At 34.9% G+C, this 27,551-nt stretch overlaps 2 protein-coding genes and 1 long non-coding RNA gene across 3 annotated transcripts; 2 read left to right on the top strand and 1 right to left on the bottom strand.

Annotated features, from left to right (window-relative positions):
- Positions 1-120: 120 nt before the first annotated feature.
- LOC107768185 (receptor-like cytosolic serine/threonine-protein kinase RBK1) lies at positions 121-6,605 on the top strand. Its single transcript, XM_016587290.2, has 8 exons — positions 121-395; positions 702-1,289; positions 4,233-4,490; positions 5,024-5,178; positions 5,268-5,347; positions 5,438-5,573; positions 5,803-5,952; positions 6,316-6,605. Exons 1-8 carry the CDS (start codon positions 389-391, stop codon positions 6,472-6,474), a joined length of 1,533 nt encoding a protein of 510 aa, XP_016442776.1. The 5' UTR covers positions 121-388; the 3' UTR covers positions 6,475-6,605.
- LOC107768186 (uncharacterized) lies at positions 5,295-8,281 on the bottom strand. Its single transcript, XR_001644110.2, has 4 exons — positions 7,665-8,281; positions 6,285-6,715; positions 5,709-5,973; positions 5,295-5,610 (listed from the first exon to the last, which is right to left on the bottom strand). It is a non-coding gene; the product is annotated as an uncharacterized LOC107768186 (long non-coding RNA).
- Positions 8,282-22,621: 14,340 nt separating this feature from the next.
- Positions 22,622-23,679, top strand: LOC107768190 (uncharacterized). Its single transcript, XM_016587295.1, has 3 exons — positions 22,622-22,745; positions 22,836-22,954; positions 23,077-23,679. Exons 1-3 carry the CDS (start codon positions 22,622-22,624, stop codon positions 23,677-23,679), a joined length of 846 nt encoding a protein of 281 aa, XP_016442781.1.
- Positions 23,680-27,551: the final 3,872 nt, after the last annotated feature.

Genomic DNA, 27,551 nt, shown 5'->3' with positions numbered 1-27,551 from the left:
GCCAAGAATATCGAAATCAAACGGATAAGATTTCATGCCCCCCACAAATTTTATAATTATTCATTAATTATAGTATTTGCATTCCATTAGCGTATAAATGTAAGCACACATAATATTATTCCAAGTACAACATAGCCGGTTTTCTCTCTTCTTTTTCTTCTTCTACCTCTCTTTTCTTCAAATAAGAAAAACAACTTCTCTAAGATATACCATTTTCTCTTCTTCTTCTTCTTCTTCTTAGGGGAGAAGAATTATGAATTATGATTGAACCTCAAATGTAAACCTTCATAGAATATGTTCTAATTCTTCTAAATTCCTTTTCATTTGCTTCATAGCAAATTCTTCAAATTTATTCATTTGTCTTTAACACAACATCTACAAATATACCATGGAAGGTTCTTTCCTTTGCCTTTTTCCCTTTTTCTTCCTTTTTATGTGTATTTATATTAAACCCTTTTCTAAATTTTGAACCTTTTTAGACATATTAGCATAGGCGACCGATTCAGAATTTTACTATGATTGAGTTCTGTCTTTCTGTTTTTATGTTTACGTCATTGAGCTCATTATACGTTTACAATTATGGGTTAAGAACTTAATATTCGTAAAATTTTTAGTAATTTTCACGTATACTGCATCCGTCATGTAGAGCAAAAAACTGGGAGGAAAATTGATTTTTTTTTCTCTAATATGAATTTTTGTAGGTGAAAGTGTTGTACAAGTTCAAGAAAATGGAGCAAAAGAAGATATGAAGAGAGAAGAAGCAGAAAAGGAACAAGAAGAAGTAGAAGTAAAAGTAGAAATAGAAATTTTGGAGGGTAAAGAAGAAAATGGAGAAAAGGACAAAAAAACCAAAGATGATCAGTCATCACCAAGGGCAGTTTTGGAAATTCATATCTCAGGTACATCAGATTCCGACAACAGCAGCATTAGCAGCGGGGAAAGGAGCTGCAGTTTCGGGTCATCTCCGTCTCCCGGCGGCGAAAAATCGGCAGTTTCCGGCGGCGGAGGTGGCGGAGGTGGAGGAGGAGAGGAAGCGGAGCAAGGATTGAGTTTTAAGAATTTTTTTGATCAAATGAAGAAAAAGTCTATAAGAAGATTATCGACTATACAATTATTTGGAGGATATGAAAATTTACTACCAAAGAAAAATATTAAGAGGAAATTACTGGCTAGAATTCGAAGTGCAGAAGAAGATAGAATTGATTGCCATGATTTTGTTGTGCCTAAGCCTTCTTGGAGGAATTTTAGCTTTGATGAACTTGCTCAAGCTACTGATAATTTCACTCCAGGTAAATCTACAATTTGATATCTATGTCAATTTGTACGCACTTTAACTATTCTATTAGATATTTACCGTCTCTCAACACAATTATTGAATAACTCGTCAGAATAAGATTTAGATAGATAAGAAAATACACATTACTTTTGTTATAAAGGTTAATCTGGCGAACAAATCATCTAGCGTATAGAGAACCTACCATAATATAACTATTATTGTCGTCTTTTACGGCTCTAACCCGCAACTGAAGTCAGGTGGATGGAGATAATTTTACCACTGATCCAATGTCCCCTTCAAATTACTTTATTTATATGTTCTATAATTTGGATCGTGATTTTTCATAGTTTTTCTTTTATTGACTTAGACCATACACTTTAGTGTTACATAATTTTAAGTTTTAAGTATATTTTGTAGTTTTTTTCAAAATTATTTATGCTTAAGGGCTCGTTTATTAAGAGGGATAAGAAATAATTAATCCCGAAATTAAATTTAAGAAGAGTTTATCCCATATTTGGTTGGTAGAAAATTACAGTATAATTAATCTCGAGATTAATTATTCCGGGGTTATAGAATTTTTTTATCCCCGTGTAATAACTAATCTCGAAATAATTTTCTTTCCAAACAAACGACCCCTAAGGTCAATTAGTACCTTTCTCTGAAAATGTGCTATATGTTCCCATTTGTCCTTGGGATGCTATAAAACAATATGGGAGTATAAAAATCTGGAGCCTTTTTCTACTTTTCCAAGAAAAAAAAGATTATTCTTTTTTACTAAAACATTTTTGTTTGAGTTATTGAAATTAGAAATTTGCAGATTTTTCTTTTTTCTTTTTTCTTTTTAGAATACTCCTTCATGTTCTTTCAAAGAAACACACCGGTTATTGCCCAAAATAAATACATAAATTGAAATTTGAAGAGATTCAGGTCTATTTTGGGAAGGAATGTAGAACTTTTGCAGTGTTAATGGTAATTGAGTCAAAGAAATTTAAATTAATAAGAAGTTTTAGTTGTGGGGTTACTAGAAACCTAAAACGTTCCCTGCTTTTTATAACATGGAACAGTTAGATTAGGGGCATGTCTCTTTCTTGACAGAGACAAGACTTTACTACCGCTCCACCCAAAACTTTAACTCATTAAAATCCTTATCCTTCTTCTAAACCATAAAATTTTCAATTATAAAAAGACTTAAATACACTAATAAGAAAATTTTACAATATCTCCCTTATTAAGAGATTGGTTCCAAGAATTGAACCTTGGTCTATTTGTCACAATTCATAATACGTATTGTTTATTTTGATCAACGCTCATAGATCTGTCTTTTAGTTTACGTCATATTGTATTCACCAGAAAAGCGAACTATGTGAATTTGTGCCTTATTTTATAGCACTTCACTTTCCTCCTCTTTTTTTTTTTGGTGTTGGATTTGCTTAATGTGTCATATTTACTGTTTTTGCGACACCTTATTGAAGCATATCAGTCTTTTTTTCTTGATCCGATTTCATGATCTCACTTTCTGTCACAGGCATCACATAAATCACGTGTAAAAGCGCATAACGTTTATCCCTTGTTCTGAGGCTCCGCTTTGTTAAGAAAACTTTAAAAAATACTGATTTATACATAAAAAGACAATATTGGCACTGTCGCCTTTTATATATAATGAATTTAGAAGCAGGAGCCTAGACAGGTATGGGACATATGCAGAGTACTTTTTGTGCATTTTAAGGCCGCATGCTATTGCCTGCTTTATAATAAGTTCACATTTAAGTTTTTAGTTTTTTAATGTTGGGTTCTTAGGGAATTCAACTACCCCACTTCTCAGTAGTCAAAGCAGCCTTGTACTTGATCTTCTACTTTTCTTTGGCCTTGGCAGAAAAGTAAACATGGACTGCTCAAGTTTTTTCTACAACAATGAAAGTGATGGTGACTGGTCGTATTTACACCATCTGACCTTTAATTTCACTACCTAGGTCTTTTCTTATTTTTGAGCGACATTGAGAAGTTTTCCCTTTAAAGATTACAGGTTCGAGCAACGGAATCAATCATTAATATTTATATTAGGATAGACCAACTATATCGAAATTTCTTGGAGTAGTCATTTCTCAAACCTCAGCGAAATATTTTGTGAACCCATGTCATTTTTTTTATACATCAGAAAGGTGGGGTAAACACTTGACTTATTTTATTATACATTAGGAAGGTGGAAAGCTGGTAATCTTGGTCGGAAATTCTGAATTTGAATCCTTGAGATCATAATACCCTTATGCCTAGAAGAGAGTGATGACACAGTCTATTAACCAACTTATTTAATTTTTCCATTACTGTCTATGGGCCTTGATGTTTCAATTTGTCCCCTCAAATTTGAAATATGCAGCTGCAGGTGTACTCATCTGCACATGCCTGCAGCTTCTTGCCATTAAATATTGACTCAAAAAAAAAGTAAAGAATAGTCCAATCATCCAAGAATTCTAGGTGGAGGAGAATATAGAAGACTAGAATAAGAAAAATCTCGGTGATTTTTTTTTCTGCATAAATTTACTGCAGGGGCAGAGGTGAACCTATGTGCTATAGTGTGGGGTCACCATACCCGTAAGTTTCGGCACAAATCTTATATTATATATGTATATGTATATACCTTGAAAATTGTTAATTTAAAACACTTGAGACCATAAACACTAAAAGCCTTTAGGGGCATTGATTGACTAGAATATTGTGTCCATCTTGGATAATAGTTACGCTCAAGTTGGGTCCCAATACCGCTATTAACAAAAGAAGGTTTGTCCAAGAATCCCTCAATTTTGCCTAAAATATGTTGCTTTCAAGGAAACGTATAACTCTTATAATTAGATTGCATAATGTGCACGCTTACTTGAAAATAGAAGAGCCAACATCAACTAAGTTTGCACGTAGTTTATGCTAAATATTCTACTGATTTTATACCTTGGAAACATGACAGATAACTTAATTGGCAAAGGAGGACATGCAGAAGTGTACAAAGGACATTTACCTGATGGACAAGTTGTAGCAGTCAAGAAAATAACAAAGAAAGAAAAGAATGACGAGGACAGAGTTGGAGACTTCTTATCTGAGCTAGGAATCATTGCTCATATCAATAATCCTCATGCTGTTAAGTTAATTGGTTTCAGTGTTGATGGTGGTCTGCACCTTGTTCTTCAATACCTGCAACATGGCAGCCTTGCCTCTGTACTACACGGTGCTGTATTTCTCTCTCGACTTGGTTACTGAATAATTCTCTTGGAATTGTTAGAAAATACACGAGTGCCTCATCAGATTTTCTAGAGGAGTTTATAATGTACGAGGCCACTTCACCCGTCTTAAAGTTTTGGATCGGATGATATCACTCTAAAAACTTAAACTTTTAGATGAGGTGGTCAAACAATTAAAGATGATATAAGAGCAGGGTAGAGTTCCTCAGTTCAGATCACTGCTACCAAAAAACAAAAAATATTTTCTAATAATTGGCTCATGAAAAAGAAACAAGGGCAGCGTGTCGAGACATAATATAATTAAGCAATTAAAAGTGTTTTCTTTCAAACATTTTTAGGTTTGATGATGAGGTGGTCACACGGTTCAGGGGAATAACAAACTATGCTTGTTTGATCTTGATCTCTAGTCTAATGCTTTATTACTTGGATATGTATCATTTAATGAAGTATAAAATGTAATGAGGTGAATTGGGATTTTGATGTTGTGTTTTGACTGATAATGAAGAACTCAGCATTTCAGGTAGAGAAGAGTGCCTTGAATGGAAAATAAGATATAAAGTGGCAGTTGGAGTAGCTGAAGGATTGCGTTATCTTCATTCTGATTGCCAAAGGCGCATAATCCATAGAGATATTACAGCATCAAACATTCTACTTACTGAAGATTATGAACCTCAGGTTTTCAATCTTGTTTTCCTTTGAAAACCTTACTTGTAATGATAATTTTACGTCACTCACTTGTAATGAATAATTTCATATTGTTGCAGATATCTGATTTTGGACTTGCAAAGTGGTTGCCAGAAAAATGGGCTCATCATATTGTTTCCCCAATTGAAGGAACTTTTGGGTAAGTAAAGTTCAGCTCTATTACATTTTAAATGAATTCATCCATCAAAACTGTGACTTTGATCAAAATATGACATAAATTTGTTCTCAGATATATGGCACCAGAGTACTTTATGCATGGAATTGTTCATGAGAAGACCGATGTTTTTGCCTTTGGAGTTCTGCTATTGGAGCTTATTACTGGTCGTCGTGCTGTTGATTCATCCCGACAGAGTCTTGTGATGTGGGTATGGTCTTGTTAAATAGACACTTTCTTTCGACAAACTTGTTTGATGCAGGGGTTCAACTAAACTCATTACTTTTGACTCGAAAAATATATTCATATGCCAAAAGTTTAAAGTGTATACAGATAAGAAGATTACCTCATTTTGAATTCATAGATTCTGAATCTTGGATTTGCCTCTAATTTTTGAATTTCTGGAAGAAATATTCATATCTGCTGCTACTTTTGCATAGGCAAAACCGATGCTGGAAAAGAACAACATCAAGGAATTAGCAGATCCTCGTCTGCTCGATACCTATGATGTTATTGAGATGAAACGAGCCATGTTTACAGCTTCTACATGCATTCACCACTTGCCAAACATGCGTCCCAACATGAAACGGGTACGTCTTTATCTTTTACCTCTGTTTGCAAGTTGAAAAAAACTTTAGCCCAGACACATTTGAAAAGAATCTGACCATCCAATCCAAAACCTCAAAGCAACCAGTTTGGAAATCCTTAGACAACGAACTAGAATAACTTATCCTATTGTCCGAACGTGAAATGGCAACTGAAATGACTAGAAATGCTATAAAGGATGTAAAACGAAACCTAAGCTGAATTGATTTCAACTTCATTTCTAGTAACTTTATCATTATGCAAACAATAGGATTTGGTACAAGATGTTACTGAATGCATGCAAAACAACCATCTATGAGTACAAGATGAGATTTACCCGAATGCTTGTAAATTCTTGGACTATGCAGGCTGTTCAGCTGTTGAAAGGCGAGAACGAACCCATAGACATGAAGCAGAAATCAACGGGAGGAAGATCATTGATGCTGGATGCTTGTGATTTAGACGATTACAGTAACACAACTTATCTCAAAGATCTCAATCGTCATATGCAGCTCGTTATGGAGTAATCTTTTGATCTTATGATCAAGTCGCATTGATCCTTGTTCTGCATCTGTTGCTGTTAGCTATTCGTACTTGTTCTCTGTTTGTACATAAATCTTGTAAAATCAAGAGCTCAATCAAGTCACATATTCCACTAGCTGTTTTTTGGAGTGAAAGGTTTTGATATGCTGTCCATCTTAACACTGAGAAGCAGCATCGCAAACATCTAAGTTTATCTTCTAATGTGTCTCCATATTTAGATGTCAACTGTTGATTTGCCAAGAACGAAAAAAGACATTAGCAGCACAAAATTGATGCAGCAAAAAGCAAGTGATTATACTGCATTGTCACTTACTCATCAAAATGATTGAAAGAGCTTATTTCATTTTGGTTTTGTATTATTATTGGATTTGGTTGCACTGATCCAACTTATAATGTAAATTATGCAGTTGTAAGTAAATTCATAATAGCAATTATTAAGGGTATGCAAAAGATGTTTCCCAAAGGCGCGCGCGCACTCTCAAATTAAATGGTAGGAAACTATTTAAAGGAGCTTTTAGCTTTCTATTGGAACAAACACCAGAAAACAGAGTAAGTTATTTTTTATAAGGTAAGAAACCGATAAGTTATAATTCGTTTTGAAAGTGCTAATCATATGAAAATTATTACGTAAGGATACCCTTTTTTTTTTTTTTAGTTTTGCATTTCTAATTAGTGACAGTATACTCAATAATCAATATAAGACGTTACTTCTCCAAAATTGAGCATCAGCGAGCTGCATTATTCACTAAAATTATACTTCTACACGTCCCTTGCCTTTAAAACATAATAACAATAATATCCTTGTCAAATAATAATCACGAAGTGAGAAGAATTATTATATAAAAATACTACAAATCATAAAAATTTTAGATTAAAAAATAATTGCAAAATAAAGTTAAAACTCAAACAAAATAAAAATAAAATCGCGGTATAATTAATCCCAAAATTAATTATCTCGAAATTATAATATTTTTTATTCCTGTGAAAGGGAGAAATAACTAATCTTAGTAGGATAACTTGGTTTCCAACCAAACAACCTCTTATCGTAAGACAAGAGTCACAGAAATTGTTATCAATAGTCACAAAATGGGCCTCCCATATTGGGCTTTCAAATGCTTGGGCCTTCAAGAAATAATGATCCAAAACGAAGAAAACTCGAAAAAGGGACAATTACCATTGAATACACAGTCCTCCGTCAGCACATTGTACAAAGGTTGGTGGAGCTCGAACCTTAGTCTCCGTTTGGCTAACACACCAAAAAAATGGAGACAGACATACTGATTCAACTAATTATCCTCCTTTTCACACTCGGAATTTTCTATGCCATGTACAATTTCCCCAAACAAGCTCTAACCCCACTCCGATCAAAAAACCGATCCACTAACCAAGCCCATATCCACTTCATCAAAGGAGCCCAACTCCTCTCCCGAGCAAAATCCAATCGGAATAAATCAACTTCCTTCAATCTCGCAAAATCCGCCGCCGGCGAAGCTGACAAAGCTTTAGCTCTCGAACCCAAAGATCCAGCGGCCCATATTCTCAAAGCCTTATCTCTAGATCTCATGGGCCGTAAAATTGCTGCTTTGAAGTATTTGGATTTGGCCTTATCGCCGCCGGCGGTGAAGGCGTTGTCCGACGGAGAGAGAGGCGATGCTTTATTGAAACGGGCCGAGTTGCAAGTGGCGTTGAATCGGAAGAGACGAGTTGACTCGGCTATGTTGGACCTTTTAGAGACTGAAATTGGGCTGCTCGGATCAAGCTAAGGCCTTTTGTTTGTTGGGTCAGTGTTATGAAATGAAGGGGTTGAAAATTGAGGCCCAAAATGCTTTTGAAGAAGCTTTAAAGATTGAGCCTGATTTAGTTGCGGCCCGTGAGGGTTTGGGCCGCTTAAGTTAGTGAACCATTTTATTGTTGATTGGGCCTTGTTGTTGATCGGCCCGATGTTGTATAGTTTTGTTTTCATATGAACTCCTTCTTTGTTCCTTTCACAATTGACCATAGTAATTAGAGGGATTTGACAATTTTAAACTTTAATTACATGGTCATTTATATTAGGAATTGTATAAGGAATATCAGTTTTTTCCTTATCCCTTTATACTTGCCCACTCTCTCTCAGTCTCTGTCTCTCTCTCTCTTCGTCTCTCTACTCTTCTTCTATATTTTTTCCCCCAATTTTTCTTCATTTGATGTTCTCTGTTTTTTTATGTTTTCTTGTTGTATAAAATTTTAATGAAATTCATGAATTTCAATTGTTTTAACTTAGCAAATTCTTTTCAAATTGAAATTGTCAATTAATAAATTTTAAAGGTATTTGACTCTCCACTACTGACAACCATTAAAAAGTTTTGAAGTTTTGAAATCGAATTTGGATTTTCAAAAACCATTATTTATTTGGATCGGGTGTTGTTGCAAACAATTGAGAATATTGTTTGGAGTTTATATCTCAATTTTGAGGGTGTTTTTATGAAGATTAGACTTGATTTTGGCTGAATTTAAATTGAAACTCGATGGGAAGAAGAAGAATACATGACATACAATATACCTACGAAATTGTAGTAATGTTGTATTATAATTGTATGTAAAATTGTATTATGTTGTAGTTATATATATATTTTTATTTGAATGTTGTATGAAAGTTGAAAAATAGTTGTATAATGTATGAATCGTTGTATAAAATTTGTATTTAAGTTATCAATACTATCTTTTTACATAAAGTTGTTGATATGTATCAAAATTGTATTAAGAGAGTAAGTTTTGATTGGAATTTTAGAGAGGAAAAAGCACACACCACAAACAAAATATATACGAATCAGATACAAAATATATACAAAAGATATATTGTATAAAAATTGTATTTAAGTTGTATGATATTGTAGTTGTATTTAATTAGGTAGAAATAATGTATGAAAGTTGTAGATAAGTTATAAATAAGTTGTATAATATATAATTAGTTGTACGAAATTTATTTTTACTATATATAAATTAGATACAAAATAGCAAAAGACATATTGTATAAAATTTGTATAATAATTATATTTAAGTTGTATGATATTGTAGTTGTATTTAACTGGGTAGAATTAATATATGAAAGTTATAGATAAGTTGTAAATAAGTTGTATAAAATATAATTAGTTGTATTAAATTTATTTTTACTATGTATGTTTTTGTAGATATTCAAATTTGTATTAAATTTGTATGAAATTTATTTTTAATTTGTATGTTGATGTACCATATATTATTCTTAGAGATAGAGATTTTATGTGTTTTGTTTGAATATAAATATGCAATGAAGTTTAGATTTAGTAGAAGTTCTATTTTAGATCTTGCTAAAATCCGTTCTAAATCCTCCTTAACTTTCTATATAAAACAGTTCACACTATGCAATATGCAGTTCAAAAACTATAACCAAAATGTGCAATTTTTTTTAATAAAAAAATTTAAAATAAATAAATAAACTTGCAAGTTTTATTAGTTTGCGTGTGATTCTTCTTCAACAATATCTATGAAATAATAAGTAAAATTTATTTCGATAGTAATGTAAGATACTATATGTGATGTCAACAGTGAGCTCTTTTCTTTGGGATAAGTCACAATTATGATTGTAAATATAAACCTCCCACTACTCATCACTATTATGATTGTAACTCTCACACCTCCTGTCACGACCCAAACCGATGGGTCGTGACGGGCACCCGATGCCTTACTCAACCGAGTACCAACGTACTCTATCTTTCATATCGTACTATCATTGGTTAAATGGGCCAAACGGGCCATTATGGGCTAACCAGAATAAACATAGAACGACCAAACCTGATATAGAAACTTACATACGTGACATACGGGCCTATAAGGCCAACATGATCATTTGTAAATTCAAAACATAGGCCAACAAGACCGTACAATCTTTCACGTATACGACATATGTCTACAAGCATCTAAGAGTACATAAATGTCATAAAGATTTGGAGATGGTCCCGCCATACTAATCAGTACATGTCCTAATCATACTGACTACAAAGCAACTTCGGAACAAATGGAGTGTACCAACATCTTCCGCTGAGCTGATCGCCTACTTGGAGGACTCTCGACCTGTCTATCGAGACCTGCGGGCATGAAATGCAGCGTCCCCGGGTAAAAGGGACGTCAGTACAAATAATGTACCGAGTATGTAAGGAATAAAAATCAGTAAATAATAGACATGAGAGAAACATGGAGTAAAAAACTCGACATGTACGTCTGTATAGCTCTGTGAATCATTTTATTTTTATAACGTCACTCATATGCGTATAAATGTCATACCATGCATAGGTATATGTGTTCATAATATCATCAAGCCTCTGAGGGCATCCCATCCTATTATTTCGGCCTCTGTGGGCAAATCATCAACGTATACCAGCTGATCAGGTGATGGTGCGTATATAATGCCATAACCTTTTTCCATATCCCATATACATATAATATACATATATATGCGTATATAACGCCATCTGGTCATAGGTCAATGTATATGTATAAATGCATGATATGCATAAGAAATACGTTAATAATATTTTCTCGGAATGTCATAAAAATAATATGCCTTAAGAAATACGTTAATAAGATTTTCTCGGAATGTCATAAAAATAATATGTTTGTCAGATAAATTTTATCAAATACGTATTTTTTTGAGACACATGAACAGAAGATATAATAATAAGTCACATGGGGAATCAAGAATATAGACACCCCTGATATTTCTATGAATAGATTCGTTTATAGAAACTGTGCGTTTGCTCGTTTCTTTGAGTATCATTTGGGTCATGCCAAAAAGAAAGAAGGGATAGCCTTAACGTACATGGAATAGGAAAAATCCATATAATATCCTTGGAAAAGATTGCACCGTACTTCTTTAGAACCGCAAAATTTTACGTTGCTATGATTCTAACAATTCTTGTTGGAATTGTTTTGGTTGCAAGTGTTTTGTTGAAAGCTTACTAGATGGAGTTTGAACCGTAATGTCTATGAAACCAATTCTAGTTTGAAAGTGTCTTGCATAAGAATTTAGGAAGAAAACCAAACTTTGTAATGTTATGACACCAAGCTTATAATATCTTACTCTTACTTACACGTAAGTGCCTTATAACTTTAGATGGCCACTAAGCTAATATGACTAAGAGTCATAGGTCATAGTAGTGGCTTGCTGTCATGGGGGTGGGGGTGGGAATTATTAATCTTTATCCACTTATTAGGCAATTAGATAATATCCCTTTATCCGGTAATTAACTAATTATCCGCATAATTAAGAATTATCTCGAATTATTTAAAAAACTACTCAATTTTAACATACTTTATACACCTTACTATCATGGTCATGTAGTACCTTGTATGGTACTAGTTCATAAATACGGGGTATTATAACTTGGACCATATTTTATCCCAAATTGTCAAACTTTGACGAAACTCATTTTCTTCGATTTGCTTACCCTCGCACCTTCACGAATTTACTCGTCACTTGTTTGAAATAGCATAATGCTTATAATCGCAAAATAATTCCATTCCCGAATTTACGTCGATTAACTTACGACGAAACTTTAACGTACGAAAATGCGGGATGTAATATTTTATTTTCGAGCTTTCATTAATTTATTTATGGCGTACTTTCACATACGAAAATATGGGGTGTAACATCATTTCCCCTTATGGAACATTCGTCCTCGAATGTTGACTGATGCACTTATCATTTTTGTAACTTATGTCTTTTGAATACTTTAGTACTCTCCTTGCCATCTAGGCAATTGTTCTTTGAATAAATCCAAAGGCCAGGGCATTCCCCCCTTTAGGCCTCTTTCTCACACCATGACTTATGATCAGAATCCTTCTAATCTCGTAACTGTTGTTACCTTCTATCATGCAGCCTGTACGACTTTGACCTTGTAAGTGCGCCTATGCGACTCTTCTCCCCCTTTTCCCCCAACTTTTGGCCAATCTCTAGGCCTCACTTTGTAAATATATACAGAGCTTGACAAGATGTCCCTCTGGGCATCTATAGGTATACTGAAGTTCTTCGCTCGGTACTTTGTCGAACTTATGATTATTGTTATATCTTATTTCATAGACCTGATTATCCATCCGTATGACTTTACTGCATCAAGGTAGGTCATATTATACTATACTTTTACTTTGTTTTATCGTTACTGAGGTCTGCTACCAAACTCCAAACTACTTTCGTTACTTATCTCATATGTATAAATCTATGTTCTTTAATGTTTCCATATTACTGTTCATCTTAAGAATGACGGCCTAATCTCATCTCATACTTTATAACTTTTATCCATCCATTGTTGATTCACCCCAATATTGATCTATAATCTACCCCTGATAACTTAACCTTTTATGTAACACTGTCGCTAGGGTCCCCGTTTCATCGGGGAAATATCTGAAATGATTAGACTGATCCACCTAGGGCTATACCATGCTTTCATAACCGTATCTCATAACATCCCAATGTGATTCACCTTGCGCGGGTATTTTAATCATGTCCAATTTAGGAGATCCCTCTCTTTTCTTCGTCAGATCATTACTCAATCAAAGGCCCAAACGTCATCCTTTATCTATCACAATTACACCCTCATTCTATTACCAGGGCAGCATTCCATCTCTTCTAAATGCTATTAGTCTTAGACTCCTTTGAGTTCATTCAGGCTATAGTGAGCTTTGTATAACTTAGAGAAACCATCTTCTCTTCTTGTTTTCATGGGCTTAATTTTGATGACATATCTATTTTTGTTACCTTCTCACTCGCCCGTTCTTATCCTTACTCTTATCTTCTAGAACCTTGTCGCTTCACCATACAATAGCTTGCGACCTACATATATCTATTTATATTACTTGCAACCTTCCAACTTGCTTGCATCATAGATTTCCTTATGTTATTTTGGAACATCAAGCGCGACATTACATCGCCTCTAACTCTTCTTTACTCTCTTAGTCAGGCTTTTCGATACCTAGACCATAGGCTGGAAGATATGCTAATGATGATGCTGCTATCATTCCTGGATATTGAATCCTAGTGCTTCTAGCCTTCTATCCGAAGCATGGACTATTCACGATCTTCTGCCTTTGAGTATCTCGTACGTTGTTCACCTTCACCTTACTTACCTTAGAATCTCGCATCATATCTTCTATCTCTTTCATGACCTCCCTTCCACACATGTATAATTTATATCCACAACTTGAAACCTTATTATAATACTTGTACCTCTAGTGCATACACAATCCGATGGAAGTTTTGTACTGACTTCTTATGAGGCTGGTACTTTTCCAACTGCCTTTATCGTATGCCGTTATAGAACATGGTTGTTGTACTTTCTCTCTTGTACCTATGATATTAAGAGTGATCCTGCAATGTTCTCAATCACGATTTCTATAATTTTCTGGGTCCAATAATCAGACTCCTGATTTACTTCGTTGTTGTTGTAACTCTTTAGTTTCCTTTTCCTTCTGATCAGCCTTTATGTAGGCTTAAGCTATCTTCTGATCTGTGGCTCACAATATTAGTTATGACTTTAGCCTTTCATGGGTGCTATGGAATATTCATGATACAATCTGCTGATAATTCAATCCTTTATCTATTCCCTAGGCTCAATTCTTTCTTTTAACTTATACTGGAGTCTTCTACGGTTGTATGAATGTGAACATTTATGGTGCATGGATATCACTCTGAAGTCTTAAGTGCATAATCCCTTTTGTTTCCTTTAAGCTTCCTTTAAACGTAAGCTATTACTTTTCGTGCAACTCATATGATCTCAAATATTACTTTTGATTTTTTTTTTACTTCCCATCCATTAGCCACAGTAGGTGCCACTGTCTTATGAGTGCATACAATATTGTAGTGAGACTGTTATTACACGACCATTTCCTCTTTAGGGCACTGTGCTTAGGTTGAAGCTTTCTTCCTTATTTCCTCAACTAGTCTTTCATTGTAGTACTTAGGGAGGACCCTCTGACTCTCGTAAAGCTGTGAACTTACTACGTCGTATACTCGGCGGAATTTTTGATGTCCTTCCTCGCCTATAATTATCCGTAGTTACTTACCTCCATGCCCTTGTATTTGTAGGGTTGCTTCTGAACTGATATATCGACTATCTTTCCAGTGGCATTCTCTTTTATTTCAGTAATATTAATACTCATACGGTACCTTTTTAACTTCCCCAACTCTGATATGAATATATCTCAAGTATTACAATGTCATAACTGCGAGACTGAATTTCTTATGTTGGGGTTCCCTACGTTTATCTTGCATTGGTCTATTGATTTATCTTTTATCCTCTTGTCTATCCATAACTGGGCTCTTCCTGAATCAACTACTAACTACTCGTTGGCCCATTCTCATATCAATATTCCGAGTAATCTTTCTTGAGTTATTCCCTTTGTCTTAACTTACCTCTCGCACTGGCTCCTTGTTTATCAAAAATATCCCAGGTTGGAAGCCTTACTCTTTCCTTGAAGCTGTGCTTACATAATATTCTGGAATCATAGCATATCAGTAGGACTTGAATAAGTGCAATCTCATCCCTTTCTCATTTTATCGCATTCTTCCTTTACCATTTCAAAATTACTAGAACCACTTAATTCTGACTTAATGCCATATCATCAGTCCATGTTCCCTCCTTTAGGGGAGTATTAAGATTTAGCACTACGACGATCTACCTGTAGATGTTTTACCTTTTCATCTTTGGCGTCTGTTCACATCATCGATGACCCTTACTCGCCTTGAGGTAATCCTTTTGTACCAAGGACAACAAAATTCCTTACTAGTGAGGATGACACTTAGTATAACTGGCACATACAATCCCTTAAGCTTAACTTTGCTCACATTGCTTGCTTTAGGGAAGCTCCTTCCTGAATGACCTTTCTCTAAATTTCTTATTAATCTTCTTCTGTTGTCCATTTTATTATTGCTGGAATACGATCTTTGAAATTCTCTTTGATATTGACGATTATCACATCATTCGATCCCTAATTGATATTCAGTTTATCTTGTTCACTAGCCCATGCTGATTTCTCTTACTCCGGGGGTCTAAATTTTTGTTCTGGTAATCATATTGGGCTCACCAACTCATTTTTCGAAATGAGGATATGACTTTTGGTCTATACTCTTTTATTGTCTAAAGGCCTGTCACCTCTTGTCTTTTCCTTCACTTGGCTATCGACTCTGTAATACTGTCATCTTTTGATCTACCATTGTCATCCATGTATCACATCTTACTCATAATACTTCATTAACTCTCTTTTTATTTTCCTGCTAACATTTATGTCTATCACTTTATTCTGAAAACTCCAACAAGACATTCTTTTGCTTTTAGCTCCCCTTGCTCCATCCCCTGGCTCTTCGGGTTGCCTAACATTCCCGTTTTACTAGGGACGGGAGCCATAGTAAGGTAATATTTACCCATTCAAGGCTTCCAGTGCCTATCTTTGTAGTACTCATATCTAGCTGTACTATTTTAGAGTGCACCATATGGGTGTCTCACAAGGATATTTATTAGCATATTTGCTATCCCCTTGGAAATGTTAACTAACGCAAATAATCCATCTGCCATTTTGGGTCACTCTAATCCCAGCCGGATTCTGATATCCGTCCTTCTCTTATACTACTTTTGTTAGCCCCCATAGGGCATAAATGAGATGGGTGGGGCCAATTGTACATATATTTGTTATTGTTGAAGGTAACTCAAAAGGCTCACATTTCTCTGCGATAATCTTCATTAGCTGGGTAGCTCGTACCCTTTTTCATCTTGCTGAAACTTGTATCTACCTTCTGAATCTCCCATTGCTTTTTACCATATGGATGGATAGATCTTCTTGCCTTAAGGCTCCTTATCAAGAAGCTTATAGGTCTTAAGTACCCACATGTTCTGCTGAAGACCTTACATTTACTCATCATAAGCATCATAAAAAAAATTGAGTTCCTCAGGCTCAACTCTTCCATAGTCACATTTAATCTCTTACCAACCATCCTTGTAGATGTAGGCATCGTCGTATTCCGAATAAGATAAAGTTTACGAAATTGAGTTCTTACAAATGAGCTCTACCACACGATCTAGAGCAAGAAGAAAGAGTGACTGTCCTAAATGCCCTGTAGCCTCCTGCTTATAAGTGTGGTGCACAACACACCCATAAACAAAACTCTACTAGACACGGCTTATAGACTCCCTAGGACAAAACTGCTCTGATACCACTTTTATCACGACCCAAACCGATGGACCGCGACGGGCACCCAGTGCCTTACTCAACCGAGTACCAACGTACCGTATCTTTTATATCATACTATCATTGGAAAAATGGGCCAAACGGGCCATTATGGGGTAACCAAAATAAATATAGAACCACCCAACCTGATATAGAAACTTATATACGTGACATACGGGCCTATAAGGCCAACACGGTCATTTGTAAATTCAAAACATAGGCCGACAAGGTCATACAATCTTTCACGTACACGACATATGTCTAGAAGCCTCTAAGAGTACATAAATGTCATAAAAGTCGGGACCGGGCCCCGCCATACTAATCAGTACATGTCCTAATCATACTGACCACAAAGCAACTTCGGAACAAATGGAGTGTACCAACATCTTTCGCTGAGCTGATCGCCTACTTGGAGGACTCTCGACCTGTCTATCGAGACTTGCGGGCATGAAATGCAGCGTCCCCGGGCAAAAGGGACGTCAGTACAAATAATGTACCGAGTATGTAAGAAATGAAAATCAGTAAATAATAGACATGAGAGAAACATGGAGTAAAAGACTCGACATGTACGTCTGTATAGCTCTGTGAATCATTTTATTTTTATAACGTCACGCATATGCGTATAAATGTCATACCATGCATAGGTATATGTGTTCATAACATCATCAAGCCTCTGAGGGCATCCCATCCTATCATTTCGGCCACTGTGGGCAAATCATCAACGTATACCAGCTGATCAGGTGATGGTGCGTATATAATGCCATAACCTTTTCCCATATCCTATATACATATAATATACATATATACGCGCATATAACGCCATCTGGTCATGGGTCAATGTATATGTATAAATGCATGAAATGCATAAGAAATACGTTAATAATATTTTCTCGGAATGTCATAAAAATTATATGCCTTAAGAAATACGTTAATAAGATTTTCTCGGAATGTCATAAAAATAATATGTTTGTCAGATAAATTTTATCAAATACGTATTTTTCTGAGACCCATGAACAGAAGATATAATAATAAGTCACATGGGGAATCAAGAATATAGACACCCCTGATATTTCTATGAATAGATACGTTTATAGAAACTGTGCGTTTGCTCATTTCTTTCAGTATCATTTGGGTCATGCCAAAAAGAAAGAAGGGATAGCCTTAACATACATGGAATAGGGAAAATCCATATAATATCCTTGAAAAAGATTGCACCATACTTCTTTAGAACCGCAAAATTTTACGTTGCTATGATTCTAACAATTCTTGTTGGAATTGTTTTGGTTGCAAGTGTTTTGTTGAAAGCTTACTAGATGGAGTTTGAACCGTAATGTCTATGAAACCAATTCTAGTTTGAAAGTGTCTTGCATAAGAATTTAGGAAGAAAACCAAACTTTGTAATGTTATGACACCAAGCTTATAATGTCTTACTCTTGCTTACACGTAAGTGCCTTATAACTTTAGATGGCCACTAAGCCAATATGACTAAGAGTCATAGGTCATAGTAGTGGCTTGCTGCCACGTGGGGTTGGGGGTGGGAATTATTAATCTTTATCCACTTACTAGGTAATTAGGTAATGTCCTGTTACCCGGTAATTAACCAATTATTCACATAATTAAGAATTATCTCGAATTACTTAAAATACTACTCACTTTTAACATACTTTATACACCTTACTATCATAGTCATGTAGTACCTTGTATGGTACTAGTCCATAAATATGGGGTATTATAGCTTGGACCGTATTTTATTCCAAATTGCCAAACTTTGACGAAACTCATTTTATTTGATTTGCTTAGCCTCTCGCCTTCATGAATTTACTCGTCACTTGTTTGAAATAGCATAATGCTTATCGCAAAATAATCTCATTCCCGAACTTTCGTCGATTAGCTTACGACGAAACTTTAATGTACGAAAATGCGGGATGTAATATTTTATTTTTGAGCTTTCATTAATTTATTTATGGCGTACTTTCACGTACACAAAATATGGGGTGTAACACCTCCATAACTCCTCACCATGATCTTCCCCCATGATTTCAATTGTTAATGTCATGTTTAAGACAATCATTTTGTAACCTTCCTATGTAATAGTATAAATAGAGGCATGAAATGTTAAATGGGATACACTTGAACACTTGATGAAATAAGAAAGTTATCTCTTCTTCTCTTATTCTACTTATCTTCTTATATTATATTGTTACTTTGAACTACATTTCTTAATATGTTATCAGCACGAAGTTAAGCTCTTTTCGTTGTTCAGGTATATTTGTTCATTCTTAATATGCAGTTTTATAATTTCTCACATCTTTGGACATGTGTAAAAATAAAGAATTCTATGTTTCTTTATTTAAATTATTTGCATGTTAGTCACGTGAAAGTTGCTAATTTTCATGTTAATAGAATTAATTGAGAGAAGAATACTTGTTTTATGTTGTTCGACATTTGAAATTGTGTTAAAGTTAGAAGACATTTTTGTTCTAGTTAATATCAAAGATATACTAATAATTTTTTTAAAAAAATAGTATTCTTTTCTATGGAATTATCACTTTAGTATATATAGATCACAAATTTGATATTATGTCAATTTTTAAGATTCTTTACGCTATTATCCTAATGATTTCTAATTATTTATTGTAACGACCCGACAGGTCGTTTTGAGTCCTAGCGTGTCGTTTAGTAATTTGAGGCCACGAGTAGCTTCACTTCAGGTATTATGGCTTGCATGCGTGGTCGAAATTAAAAATTTGAAAGTTCAGAGTTGATCTGGAAAGAAAATTCTCATTTCAGAAGCTTTAAGTTGGAAGAATTGACTAAAGTTAGATTTTTGAGTAAACGATATCAGAATCGGGATTTGAAGGTTCTAACAGGTTCATATGATGATTTCGGACTTAGGCGTATGTCCGTATCGGGTTTTGGATAACCCGTGAGTGTTTCGACACCTATTGTGGAAGTTAGCATTTTGGAAGAATTCCATAAATTTGGGTTGAAGTGCATTTCAAGGTTATCGATGTCCGTTTGGGATTCCGAATATGGGTATAGCTCCGTATGGTGAATCTGGAATTGGGAGTGCATCCGAAAGTAGATTCGGAGGTCCGTAGGTCATTTTGGAGTCATTTGGCTAAAGCTAGAAATTTGAAGGTTTTTTAGAAGTTTGACCGGAGGTGGACTTTTTGATATCGGGGTTAGATTTCGATTCCGAAAGTTGGAGTAGGTCCGTAATGTAGAATGTGACTTGTTTGCAAAATTTGAGGTCAATCGGACGTGATTTGATAGGTTCCGGAATCGAATGTAGAAGTTTGAAGTTCTAAATTACATTAAGCTTGCATTGGGATGCGATTCATGATTTTGATGTTGTTTGATGTGATTTGAGGCCTCGAGCAAGTTTGTGTTATGTTATGGGACTGGTTAGTATGATTGGACGGGGTCCCGGGGGCCTCGGATATGTTTCGAGGTGGTTTCGGATTATTTCGGGCTGTTTTGCAATAGCTGATGCAGGTGTCTGGTGTTGTTCTTCGCGTTCGCGAGGATCCTCTTGCGTTCGCGAAGAAGGATTTGGCTTCGGGATTTTGTTCTTCGCGTTCGCGAAGAAGAAATTTTTTGTTCCGCAGGTTTGACTTCGGAGGCTCATATCTCACAATATATAAAGAATTTAAAGATAATCCAAAAATGAAAACTGTATCCCTTTGTGTCTAGTTTCCAGAAAGGTAAACCATTGAGAATTTAGATTTGTGTACAAAAAGTTATGGCTGGTACACTACAGGCTATCTAGGAAGATGAAGAAATTTGTATTTTACAGGGCTGATTTTGACAGCTTATATATCAAAATCTATAAGGAATTGAGAGATGATCAACATATGAAAGTTATAGCCCTTGATGTCTAGTTTCCAGAAAGTCAAACCATTTATAATTTGAAGTTTGGTACAAAAGGTTATGACCATTATACTAGAGGCTGTCTGAGAAGAATTTAAAAATGGTTTCTGAGAATTTTGTTCATCGCGAACGCGATGAAGGGTCGCCTGGGCAGTGTATAAGTTTGAAAAAATGGGTTTGGCTCATTTCATCTCATTTCCTCCATGGGAGCCGACTTAGGATCGATTTTGGAGCTCAATTTTCATCATTTATGTCAAGGTAAGTGATTCCTACCTATTGCAAGTTAAATACTTGGTTTATATACGAATTTAGGCATGAAAATTCATGAAAATTAGTAAAAATTTGGGGTTTTGAAGAAAAACCTAGAAATTAGTATTTTTGGATTTTAACCACGAAAATTACTATGGGATTGGATGGAAATGGTATATTTGAGTTCTTGAGATTATGCGTAACGGTTCCCTCCAAAAATTTCTGAAATCCGGGCATGTGGGCCCGGGGTGAATTTTAGGAATTTTACCATTTTGGATAGGGTAATTTATTTAATAGATAAATTTCGAATTATTTAACATGTATTAATTATTTCATATAACTTTTGGATAGTTTCGGATTTTCGGCACCGAATTGGGATTTTTACACGATATAGTGATCAGAAGTGGGCATTGAGACAAGGTAAGTCTCTTGTCTAATCTTGTGAGGGAAAAATTACCACATAGGTAATTAAATTAATAATTGTTGCTAATTATGGGGGCTACGTACGCACGAGGTGACGAGAGTCCGTGCGTAGCAACTATTAATGCTAAAGTCCGGGTAGTTTAGGACTTAAAGCATGAATTACTTGTGTAAATTATATCCGTTATTTAATTACATTATTTGATATATATCGTAAATTGTTAGTGAAAGATAGTAAAAGATAAAAATCTCATATGCTTATTTCTGTTTAAATTAATTAATTATTAAAGGAAAATTGTTCATCCTCTCGAATTTATCTTATAATAAACATACTCTCATTCTGAAGATACATAAGAAAATGTCCTCCTTTCTTGTGGAGCGGGCCGAACGCCTCGGCAGGATAAATGCATCTATGAATCGTGCCACACATCCCTCGGTAGTGTACACGATACTCTGGATCGGGTCGTACGTCCTTGGCAGAAATCGTGCCTAATAATAATAATTACACGATACTTTGATAATTTATTGTATCTTGTGAAGCTAATTGATAAATTAAAAATTATTGGGATCTAAAGAATTTATTTATCTCTGTTTGTTAAGAAATTAATTGTTATTCCTGTAAATGAGATTAATTGATAAATTAAAAATTATTTGAATTGAAGAAATTTAATTAATATATTGAGAATTGTTACATTTGAAGGAATTTAATTATTTTTGCTGGTTCAATAAAAATTATTGTTAACTCTGTGAATCATGTTGATAAAAATATTTATGCTTTTATGTTACTTATTATTATTAACCCTTAGTGAGTGTCAAGGTAGACCATCTTGTCTCTACCACTTCGAGATTAGGCTTGATACTTACTGGGTACACGTTATTTTCGTACTCATACTGCACTTACTGCACATTTTATTGGGTATGTACATATATGTATAGCGGCCTTGTGGGCGCAGAGGTGTGGTTAATAATTGTGGGGATATAGGTGAGCTGCATTCTATATTACGATCTGCAGCTAACAGAGTCTCCTTCAGAGTTATTATATTTTCCTGTCTAATTTGTATTCTGGACAGATGCTGTATTTTATTTTAAATTTTCTAGTAAATGCTCATGCACTTGTGACACCGGGTTTTGGGAATGGTTGTGAATTGTTTAGAAATTTAGTTGCTAAAAATATTTATCATTTACTCTATGAGTTTTATCTTTACTATTTCATTAAAGAAATTTTTATTTCAAAAATACTAAAAATGGGTAATTAAATTATTCGAATTATGGTTGGCTTGCCTGATAGTGGTGTCCGGCACCATCACGGCCTTAATGGATTTTGGGTCGTGACATTTATTTTCTTTGATAATTTTCACTATGTCGAATTTGTCAAAACATGAGTTTGTAGCCCTTGACATTTCTAGAAAGAATTACCTATCATGGGTTCTCGATGCTGATATTCACTTAGCCGCTAAAGGCCTTGGTGACACCATTGCTCAGGGTAATGAGGCATCAAGCCAGGACAAAGCGAAGGCCATGATTTTCCTTCGTCATCATTTGGATGAAGGTTTGAAGGTTGAATAATTAACAGTGAAAGATCCACTTGAATTGTGGAGTGGCCTGAAGGAACGGTATGATCACCTTAAGGCTACAATATTGCCAAAGGTTCGATATGAGTGGATGCACTTACGGTTGCAAGATTTTAAGACCGTAAGTGTGTATAACTCTGTTGTACTTCCCAATTAAAATTATGTGGGGATGTTATGAGTGATGAGGATTTGTTGGAAAAGACTTTTATGACTTTTCATGCCACAAATATGGTATTACAACAGCAATACCGTGAAAAGGGTTTTAAAAAGTATTCTGAATTGATCCCATGCCTTCTGGGGGCTGAGCAACATAATACCCTTTTGCTGAAAAATCATGAAACACGTCCCACAGTGTCAGCTTCGCTTCCTGAAGCGAATATGGTTGAAAGATGTAAAAAGTCTGAAAAAAGACAGAATAATTATCATAGACATATAAATGTACGTGGGCATGGCAATGGCAAGAGACGATATAATAATCGTCATCGTGGTGGTCATGGCAAACGAGAGAACAATATCGATTCTCAAAACAATCCTTCAAGAGGCAAAAACAGTAACTATCATCGCTGTGACATGAAAGTTCATTGGAAAATTGAATGTCGTGCACCTGAGTATTTTGCCAGGCTTTATCAAACCTCCATCAAAAGAAAGGCAAATAATATTGGAGCATTTTCTCCTAATGCCCCAGTAGAGTATCACTTGACCTTTAAAAATTATTTTGAGGCAGGGCCTTCAAACAAAAATGATGGCAATGCCGAGGGAAATCTTGCTTTGAATGATAATAATTTTGAAGGCCTCGATGATCTTACTCATTTGGAAGTTGAACATTTCTTTGGAGATCAAAACTAAAGTTTGATCATTTTACTCGGGAATGCAATTATGTTGTTATTTTTATTTTCAGTATTTTTTTTCTCGTTCTTAAGTTGTTTTTATTTTCAAGTAGTACTTAAGTTGTCTAATTTTGTTGTTGGTGTTGTTAGTTTTTCCGTATTTCTCATGGTGTAGTTTTATTTTTTATGAAGAAAATAAAATTTTTCAGTCTTCAATTGGATCCAAGATGAGTAATGAACATTTATGCCTTTTGGATAGTGTTACAACTCACACAATATTAAGAAAAATGAAAATTTTCTCTTATTTGGTTATGAAAAAGGCCTATGTTAATACAATATATGGTAGTACAAAGTTAATTGAGGGCTCCAGAAGAGCGGTCTTATTACTACCTGGAGGAACGATATTAACTATTAATAATGCATTATATTGTAGTAAATCTCAAAGAAACTTGTTGAGTTTCAAAGTTATTCGCCAAAATGGCTACCATGTTGAGACCTCTAACGAAGGAAAGGTTGAATACCTTTATATTACTACAATAAAAGCGAGAAAACCAATGTGTGCACGAAAAATTACCCGCATTTGTTTCTGGGTTGTACCACACAAATATTGGTGTGGTTGAATTACATGCCATAGTAAACAAAAGGTTTACTACTTCTAATAATTTTATCATTTGGCATGACCAGTTGGGCCATCCAGGTTCTAACATGATGCGCAGAATAATAGAGAATTTAAATGAGCACACATTGAAGAACAAGAAGATTCTTCTATTTAAGGAATTCTCTTGTGTTGCTTTTTCTCAAGGAAAATTTGTTATTAAACCATCAGCAACTAAAGTTGGGATTGAATCTCCTACATTTTTGGAACGTATACAAGGTGATATATGTGGACCTATACACCCTCCATGTGGACTATTCAAGTATTTTATGGTCTTGATAGACGCATCTACAAGATGGTCACATGTGTGCTTATTGTCAACTCGCAATATGGTATTAGCGAGATTGTTGACCCAAATAATAAGGTTAAGAGCACAATTTCCAGATTATGCAATTAAGACAATTCGTTTTGATAATGCTGGTGAATTTATATCTCAGGCCTTTACTGATTGTTGTATGGACACTGGAATAAAAGTTGAGCATCCGGTTGCTCATGATCATACTCAAAATGGTCTAGCAGAATCGTTGATTAAACGCCTCCAATTAATAACTAGACCATTGCTAATGAGGACAAAACTTTCCCTTTCAGTGTGGGGACATACTATTTTGCATGCAGCAGCACTTGTGTGCATAAGGCCAACCAATTATCATGAAGTCTCGCCATTACAGTTGGCTTTTGATCAGGAGCCAAATATTTTCTATCTAAGAATATTTGGATGTGCGGTATATGTGCAATTGCTCCACCACAACGCACAAAGATGGGCTCCCAAAGAAGGTTGGGAGTATATGTTGATTATGAATCTCCTTCTATTATTAAATATCTGGAGTTTATGACAAAAGATTTATTTACAGCCAGATTTGCTGATTGTCATTTTGATAAATTAGTTTTTCCAATATTAGGGGGAGAAAATAAACAACTGAAAAAAGAGATAGATTGGAATATATTATCTCTATATCATTTGGATCTTCGTACAAATCAATGTGAACAAGAAGTTCAAAAGATCATTTATATGTAAAATGTTGTAAATCAATTGCCATATGCATTTACTAACATTCCACGGGTTACTAAATCGCATATTCCAGCTGTAAATGCTCCACTTTGAGTTGATGTCCCATTTGGACAGTATGATAATGCAAATGAGTCTAGGACACGCCTTAAACGTGGTAGATCAATCGGTTCCACGTGGTTGATCATAACGTGGAGGTAATTGCTTAAGAGGAGAATAAAGACATAATAATTGATAAGACCTCACAGGAGGTTCTAGTACCTGGAAATGATGAAAATCAAGAGATCTCAATAAGTTATGTCTCTATGGGGAAAAGGTGGAACCGAAATAACATTGTTGTTGACAAAGATTTTGCATATAATGTTGCAATTGAAGTAATGCAACAAGATGAGGATCTTGAGCCAAAATCTGTAGATGAATGTAGACAGAGAAATAATTGGCCAAAATGGAAAAACGCAATTCAAGCGGAATTGGCTTCACTAGAAAAACGTGAAGTTTTCAGACCAATAATCCGAACGCCTGAAGGTGTCAAGACAGTGGGGTACAAATGGGTTTTTGTGCGAAAAAGAAATGAGAAAGGTGAAGTCGTAAGATATATAGCACGACTTGTGGCACAAGGGTTTTCGCAAAGGCCTGACATAGGTTATATGGAGACATATTCTCCTGTGGTAGATGCAATTACCTTCAGGTATCTAATAAATCTGGCAGTCCATGGAAAGCTTGATATGCGGTTGATGAATATTGTCACAGCCTACTTATATGGCTCATTGGACAATGAAAATTTTATGAAAATCCCTCAAGGATTTAAAGTTCCTGAAGCACATAAAAGTTCAAGGGAAACTTGTTTAATAAAGCTTAAGAAATCCTTATAGGGATTGAAGCAATCAGGGAGAATGTGGTACAATTGCCTAAGCGAGTATTTGTTAAAGAAAGGGTACAAAAATGACCATATTTGCCCTTGTGTCTTTATTAAGAGGTCTGGATCTGAATTTGTCATCATAGATGTGTATGTTGATGACTTGAATATCATTGGCACTTCTAAAGAACTTCCAAATGTTGTAGATTGTTTGAAGATAGAGTTTGAAATGAAAGATCTTGGTAAGACAAAATTTTGTCTTGGCCTACAAATTGAGCATGTAATAAATAAAATTTTTGTCCATCAATCAACATACACCGAAAAGGTTTTATAGCAATTTTACATATATAATACACATCCATTGAGTACCCCAATGGTTGTGAGATCGCTTGGTATAAATAAAGATCTATTTCGGTCTCAAGAAAATATCGAAGAGCTCGTTGGTGATGAAACTCCATATCTTAGTGCAATTGGGGCACTAATGTATCTTGCTAACAATACTTAACCAGATATTGCTTTTGTAGTAAGTTTATTAGCAAGATTTAGTTCCTCCCCAATAAGAAGATATTGGAATGGTGTTAAGCATATATTTAGATATCTTCGGGGAACTCTAGATATGAGATTGTTATATTCTAATGAATTCAAGTCAGAAGTGATTGCTATGCCGATGCAGGTTATTTTGTCTGATCCCCATAAAGCCCGATCTCAAACAATTTAATTATTTACATATGGAGGTACAGCTATATCATGGTGTTCAATAAAACAAACAATAGCTTCCACATCTTCAAATCATGCTGAGATAATAGTCATTCATGAAGCTAGTCGGGAATGTGTTTGGTTGAGATCAATGACTCAACATATTCAGGAAATGTGTGGTTTTCTAATGAAAAAAGATAATCTAACTATACTATATGAAGACAATGCTGCTTGCATTGCTCAACTGAAAGGAGGATACATCAAAGGAGACATAACAAAGCACATTTCACCAAAGTTCTTTTTTACGCATGATCTTCAACAAAATAGTGAAATTAATGTTCAACAGATTCGCTCGTGTGAAAATTTGGATGATCTGTTTACTAAGGCATTACTAACTTCAACATTTGAGAAGTTGAGACAGAAGATTGGAATGCGCCGTCTTCGAGAAATAAAGTGATGTTTTCATGAGGGGGAGTAAGATACGCGTTGTACTATTTTTTCCTTATCCTAGATTTTGTCCCACTGGATTTTTCTGGTAAGGTTTTTTAACGAGACAGCAAATAAAGCGTATTATAGATATGTGTACTCTTTTTCCTTCACTAAGATTTTTTTCATAGGGTTTTTCTTAGTAAGGTTTTAACGAGGCATATTATCTATTTTTGGATATCCAAGGGGGAG

The sequence above is a fragment of the Nicotiana tabacum genome, chromosome 13 (assembly GCF_000715075.1).
Source record: "Nicotiana tabacum cultivar K326 chromosome 13, ASM71507v2, whole genome shotgun sequence".
Classification (NCBI taxonomy): Eukaryota; Viridiplantae; Streptophyta; class Magnoliopsida; order Solanales; family Solanaceae; genus Nicotiana; species Nicotiana tabacum.
The sequence above is the reverse complement of the archived record's forward strand: the minus strand, read 5'-3'. Positions and strand labels throughout refer to the sequence as shown.